General features: G+C 35.4%; 1 protein-coding gene across 1 annotated transcript; it reads right to left on the bottom strand.

Moving 5' to 3' along the window:
* Window positions 1–4,471: 4,471 nt before the first annotated feature.
* On the bottom strand, window positions 4,472–4,795 carry LOC122890142 (signal transducer CD24-like). Its single transcript, XM_044225877.1, has one exon. The coding sequence runs from the start codon at window positions 4,704–4,706 to the stop codon at window positions 4,473–4,475; it is 234 nt and encodes a 77-aa protein (XP_044081812.1). The 5' UTR covers window positions 4,707–4,795; the 3' UTR covers window position 4,472.
* Between the last annotated feature and the right edge of the window lie 2,339 nt (window positions 4,796–7,134).

Below are 7,134 nucleotides of genomic sequence, written 5' to 3'. Positions count from 1 at the left end.
TGTAAGCTGCCTTTTAGTTTTGTTGATTGTTTCCTTTGCTATGCAAGATCTTTTTATTTTGATGAAGTCCTAGTTGTTCACTTTTGCTTTTGTTTCCCTATTCTCTGGAGACATGTCTGGTAAGAAGTTGCTACAGCTGCGATCGAAGAGGTTGCTACCTGTGTTATCTTCTAGAATTTTGATGGATTCCTTTTAGGTCTTTCATCCATTTTGAATTTATTTTTGTGTTCGGTGTGAGAAAGTGGTCTAGTTTCATTCTTCTGCATGTTGCGGTCCAGTTTTCTCAATACCATTTATTGAAGAGATTTGTCTTTTTTCCCATTGGATTTTTTTTTTCTGCTTTGTCAAAGATTACTTGAAAGTATAATTGTGGGTCCATTTATGGGTTTTCTGTTCTATTCTGTTGACCTGTGTATCTGTTTTTGTGGCAGTACTATACTGTCCTAATGACTACAACTTTGTAATACAACTTGAAGTTCAGAATTCTGATGCCTCCAGCTTTGCTTTTCTTTTTCAGGACTGCTTTGACTATTTGGAGTCTTTTGTAGTTCCATATAAATTTTAGGATTGTTTTCTCTAGCTTTGTGAAAATTCTGGTAGTATTTTGATAGAAATTGCATTAAATGTACAGATTTCTTTGGGTAGTTTGGATATTTTAACAGTATTTGTTCTTCTAATCCATGAGCATGGGATGTCTTTCCATTCTGGTCTAAATGGTTTCTACAGTCTTTCAGAGACAGCAGATTTCTCTCTCCCTTTCTGTCTCCCTTCCCTATTATGAAGGGAGAATTCCCTATAAAGGATGCTCTTAGTGTCAGTTGGGTGTTCTCCAGCAGCTTCTAATTTATCGACTGAACTCTGCACTCCTTTGAATAATGCTTATTTTTAATTTTGCTTAAAATAACACAAAAATGAAATATAGCTTATCTTTTTTAAAAAAAATTTTATTAACATATAATGTATTATTAGCCCCATGGGTACATGTCTGTGAATTTCCAGGTTTACACACTTCACAGCACTCACCATAGCCCATACCCTCCCCAATGTCCATAACCCCACCACCTTCTATCTACCCCACTCTCCCCGGCAACCCTCAGTTTGTTTTGTGAGATTAAGAGTCTCTTATGGTTTTTCTCTCTCCCTATCCTATCTTGTTTCATTTATTCTTTTCCTATCCCCCAAGACCCCCACGTTGTATTTCCACTTCCTCATATCAGGGAGATCATATGATAGTTTTCTTTCTCTGATTGACTTTTTTCGCTAAGCATAATACCCTCTAGTTCCATCAATGTCATTGCAAGTGGGAAGATTTCATTTCTTTTGATGGCTGCATAGTATTCCATTGTATATATATACCACCTCTTCTTTATCCATTCATCTATTGATGGACATCTAGGTTCTTTCCATAGTTTGGCTATTGTGGACATTGCTGCTATAAACATTCGGGTACACGTGCCCCTTTGGATCACTACATTTAGGGTAAATACCCAGTAGTGCAATTGCTGGGTCATAGGGTAGCTCTATTTTCAACTTTTTGAGGAACTTACATGCTGTTTTCCAGAGTGGTTACACCAGCTTGCATTCCCACCAAGAGCATAGGAGGGTTCCCCTTTCTCCACATCCTTGCCAATAGCTTATCTTTTTCTAGTTTTTTTTTTCCCCCACAGATGCACCAATAGGCTGACAATGGAAATCACCATCAAGAAATCCAAAAAGCTTATTTAAAGGTTTTCTAAGTGTTAAGATGATATGGTATTTCCACACTGATGTCTAATGTCATAAATACATACATTTCCCTTTATTTAGAAAATTACTTATTCCTACATCTTTAGAATCTACCTATTAATTGACTTTTAAACATTTATTTAGCTCATGCTTTGTGTCTGGCACTGGGCTAAGACAGAATAACTTCTTTTAGGTAATTGAGTGGAAGGAAAATAGTCCCAATAGGTTACAAAAAAGTGATTCTGAGTATTTGACAAATTATTTTAGTTGGCTGAAATGCATTTGAATGGAGCATAAGGCACATAATGGGAGAGGAAACAAACTTCTTGTTGCTTAGCTGAAACCATAGAGAATGGGGAAAAGGAGTATATACCAACTGTACCTAGTAATTTGATCTTGAGTGCAATTTGCCCCTGCCTTTTTGATCTTCATTTGGTCTGCAGTAGTAAATTTGTACATTATATACAAAGTGAACATAATTGTATGGAAAATTAATTACTCTTTCATTGACTCTAAAAAGAGTCAATCTAAGACATACCAGTATTTCTTGTCATTGTGTAAACAGTTTTTTTCAAAAGTCTATATTAAAATAGGCAGGTTTGGGGGTGCCTGGGTGGCTCAGTTGGTTCAACACCCAACTCCTGATTTCAGCTCAGGTCACGATTTCAGAGTCATAATATCGAACCCAGTCTCCCTCTCCCTCTACCCCTTCCCCACTCTCTCTCTCAAAATAAAAAAAGTAATGTGAGTAGGTTGTATTAAATAGTATTATAATAAATATATCCTGGATAAATATGGAAATTCTCAATTATATGCAAGGATTCACAGTGAACATTAATAATAAAAATAACGAAAATTAAAGTGACAATAAAAACTACACACAGCAAAACTATATAATTTGAATGGAGAAATTCTGATCTGATAGATTTATGAATACAGACGCACACTCAAAAAGGCAAAAGCTATAAAGTGTAAAAGTGGGTATGAAAAACTAATCAATTAACCAAAGGAAAAACTTCATGTAAAATGTTTATAGAAAGTATTTATTAACTGATCAGTATTTTTAAACAAAATTCCAATGTAGATATAATTCTTAAATATTTACATTCATAAACAAATATCCAAATACCCCAGGATTCAAACAATGGGATAAAAAAGGGGGGCAGGCAAAGCATCTTATGCATGTACAAAATATACCTAAAACAAGTTACATTTATTTTACAGAATATTTGCAGTTCCTCACATTTTTTTTCTCTTTCAGCCATTTCTTTTTATTTACAGTTTGTGTTCAATGCAAATCAATTCCATAACATGAGAAGTTACTATGAATCAAAGCATAAATACACAAACACAATATACAATCCAAAATAGATGTACAGCATTCAGGTATGAAACAAAATGGAATGTTCATTCACACACACAGTAGCTTGAGATCAGTTGAATATGGTTGTTCTGGTAAAGGTTCCTAAAGATGGGAAAAAATGACTGGTTATCAAGACTACTGCGGCCATATTAAATACTGGAACATCTAAGCATCAGTGTGTGACCATGCGAACAAAAGACCTTAGAGTGTCTATTTTTAAAAAGCTTTCTGTGCATCGAGGAAGTTGTAAAAAGATTTACTTGCCAGAATCAAGCCCACTTTAGGCTTAGGACCAGGTTCTAACTATCTAAAGATACTGACTAACAGAAAGTATTCCAAATGTGGCTATTCTGATTCAGAGTTTAAAAAAAAAAAAAAGTATTTACAGAAAAGAGTATAAAATTTTCCCAAATTTAATGTAAGCTTCCAGTCTTCACTTCCCAAATACTTGATTTACAATTTTGGCTTCTGCACACATTTTGCCTTTTTAATTTCAAGATTTGTTGATTTTACCTTCAAAACAGATCATTTTTTAAATTACAAAATATTCAACATATGCGGAAATGAAAAGCATTTTGAAGTTAGCGGAGGTCAATGTTCCTCTACTCTTTGGAATCAGTTTAGTTAAATGACTCTGGCACTCTTGAATACGAGTAAGTGATCAGTATATAAGCAAAATTTACTCATTATGCTTTAATCGGGGGGTAGATTCCAATCCATCATTGCCCTGAAACATGTCAATTACTATATAAAAAAATCAAATGCAATATCAAATTCAAAGCCTCAGAGGAAAGAGTTCAGTTCCCAAGAAACAGTGATAGCTTAACAAGGTAAAACTTTTTATCTAGAGTACACAGGCATTAAGTTAGTACTGCTAAAACAATGCATTGAGGATTTACAGTAACTCCTGGAAGTTCCTTCTAATGTACGAATAAATAGAATGAGGGAAGCTTTCTGTATTAACCGTTTTCAATGGCCTTGAAGATTTAATGAACCGAATGAAAATTGAATGTGTTCACATCTCATCTTTTACATCTAGGTAAGATAAAATCTAGTCTCGTTTTCAAGGTAGAATTTTACATGTCCATACTTCTTAAGCCACATTTAAAGAAATTATCTCTTAACTAATCTTGGATATTGTCTCTTCATCTTGTACATGGAACTCCAGCAGATTTAATAGACATTCATCATCTAGTCAAACCCTTTACATGTTCTTCAAACCAATCAAATTTGGGATCCTCAACATTTTCGATGTCAATAAAATAAGGTGTGGAATTAGCAGATACGATGAAGACCTGTTTTTCCTTGTCACACTGGATGTCTAGACGCCATTTGGACTGGGTTTAGAAGATGGGGAAGTATAGATGTTTTTGGCGTGAGTCTTTTAACAGTAGAGCTGTAGAAGGGAGAACGAGATTGCGAAGAGACTGGCTGTTGACTGCAGAGCACCGCCAGTTGGTGTGGTGGTGGTATTAGCTGGATTGGGAGCAGTCGAGGTACTCTGGGAGGAGTTGTTTGCAGCTGTCATATTTGTTGTATTTGAATAAATCTGCGTGGGTAGGAGCAGCGCCAGAAGCAGCAGCCCCAGTCCGAGCCTGGCCACCATCGCTCTGCCCATGTCCGCTCCGTCGGCGTTGGTGCGCGGCGCGTCTCACTGGATGCGGGGTGAGTGGAGAACCGCTGGCTCCGGGCGGGCGCAGGCAAGGTGGGGAGCGCGGCCGGCCGGCGGGACCTTATATCAGTTCCTAACATTTTTATTTGAATATTCATTCAGTCTTCTCAGTATGTTCGAAGCCATAGCTATTAAGACCAATGCTATTAAACCTGAAAGCTTTGACAGCAATTTACAAATGTCATGATATGTGCTCACTTTGGCAGCACATATACTACAAATGTCATGATAGTTATATTAAAGTGTATTTCTAAAGAGATACTATTTAAAAATTACTTCCGTATCTGGTATAACTTTACATTTCATGGATTTATTTATATTTGCAAATATTCACTTGCAAAATGTATTTGAATCCAAATCCAACTTACCTGATAGTACCTCAACAGGGAAAACTGAGGTCCTCTCATACAAGTGGAACTTGGTAAGGTCCCAGGATTGTTTGATAAGTTCTAAGATCCAGCTGAACTTCAGTCCAGTTTTGGAAAAAATATTCCACTACAGAGAATGTAAAGTAACCTAATATTCTACAAAATTAACATCATATGGATATAATATACGAACATTCTCAAATGCAGGTAAAAATTAACCTCATGTTAAGTATTTAGTGGGAGAGAGATGATGTGAGTTGGATGGTGCGGACAGAATTGTATATGCCCGCCTTGTACTTAAGCTTTTAAAGACGAGAAACCATACACTGCGTATTTATAATGATAGGGCCACAAAACTGGAAAGACTCTTAAGGTTATAGATGTACAATTACTTCTGAATGCATATGCTGAAAAAAGGAATTCACGTTCTGCCTTCAGTTTGGTACTCTCCTCTCAAAGCTAAGTACTAATGAGACATTTGTTTAAAAAGGTATTTATGCGTGTACCATCCACAAGATCACTCCATTTGAGTGTTTAAATGGTTCATACCTCAGTGTACCAAAAGAGAAGTAAAATCATGTCAATATGTTGAATAAAGTATGCCTAATCTTTCTAAACTTTTTGTGCCAGCTCCCTCAAAAACAAATAAAATAAAAATTTTCTTTAAATTCAATTAGCCAACATATAATACATAATGGTTTTGATGTAATATTCAGTGATTCATTAGTTGTATATAAAACCCAAAGCTAAAAATTTTCTTTAAAAGTTCTTTCAAAAAGGGGCACACTTTTAAAAAAGATCATTCTATTTTTACACTGACCTGCAGAAATCGTTGACAGAGGAATAAGCAAATGATATATATGAAACTTTCTGCCTCTCAAAAAGAAACACAGATCATTGAAAAGTTTCTAGAAGTCTTCTTTACAAATGGGAACATATAGCATAGCCAAACATTTTGTACAATATTAACTTTGATGAGTGCAGGTAAGAGAAAATGGAGCATAATATTTTGTTCAGTTCATTTACCATTTCCCATACAGCCTAACCCATTTGTTTGCATGTGCTGTTAATAGTTTAAATTTCTGTGGTTACTTTTTATACTTTTTATGTGTTGTTTTCCCATAACTCATAAATATTTCCCCAAGAATAAAGCTTTTTATGTTTAAAATTGTTTGTATCACTCTTACATTAGTAAAGAGCCTGCATTTGATTAGCTAGCGTCTCTACATTCCATGTTGTAGGAGGAAAATTACACCCTTTTTGAAATGCTCTGTAGATTTAGTAAAAACTGTTTCTCAGCAACTCTTGAGAAATAGCAGCTGAGAGGTCCTAAATGTAAATTGAGTGAAATTGAAACAGCTGGGGGTCATTTGGCATAGGTAGGCAATTGTCACATTAGCTTTTACTTTCTTCGGTAATGGAGTTTGTTTCACAATGCTTTATAATTCCAAATGGAATACTGTTTGGTCTTCTGAAATCAAAACTCCTAAGATTTAAGACAGTGATGAAAGGCAAATGGTAACTTGGCTGACTCCTTAGCTTTTCAGTGAAGAGTATGGTGTTCTGTGATGAGAACACACTAATAAAGAACTTTTATCAAGATTGGCTTTAAGTGTTGGTGCAGTGGGAGGATGTGAGATGGAGAGATGAGAACCCAAGCCTTACATGAAGTGACACTCAGGTTCCTTTAGTGTATGTGGGATTAGGAAGTTCTGGAAAAGGGAAGTACTATTTATTTTACTTTCGGAATTTTTGCAAGTGAGTCCATTTGCTTTCGCCTCCAGTTTTATAAGAAGTCATAAAAACATCAATAATTGCTATCAAATATGATAAAATGAAACTTGAAGCAAGGAATTAATAAAACAATGGTGAGCACCTGAAGTAGCTAGAGGGTGATTCACTTGTTAAGAAAATATGGAATTTATTATTTATTTTTACTCTTTGAAAATTAGAGAATTTTATTCTGCTTTTCTGAATAAGGCAGAGAGGCAGGCAGAGAGAGAAGA

The sequence above is a fragment of the Neovison vison genome, chromosome 11 (assembly GCF_020171115.1).
Source record: "Neovison vison isolate M4711 chromosome 11, ASM_NN_V1, whole genome shotgun sequence".
NCBI classification, from domain to species: domain Eukaryota; kingdom Metazoa; phylum Chordata; class Mammalia; order Carnivora; family Mustelidae; genus Neogale; species Neogale vison.
This window is presented reverse-complemented; position numbering and strand designations above follow the sequence as displayed.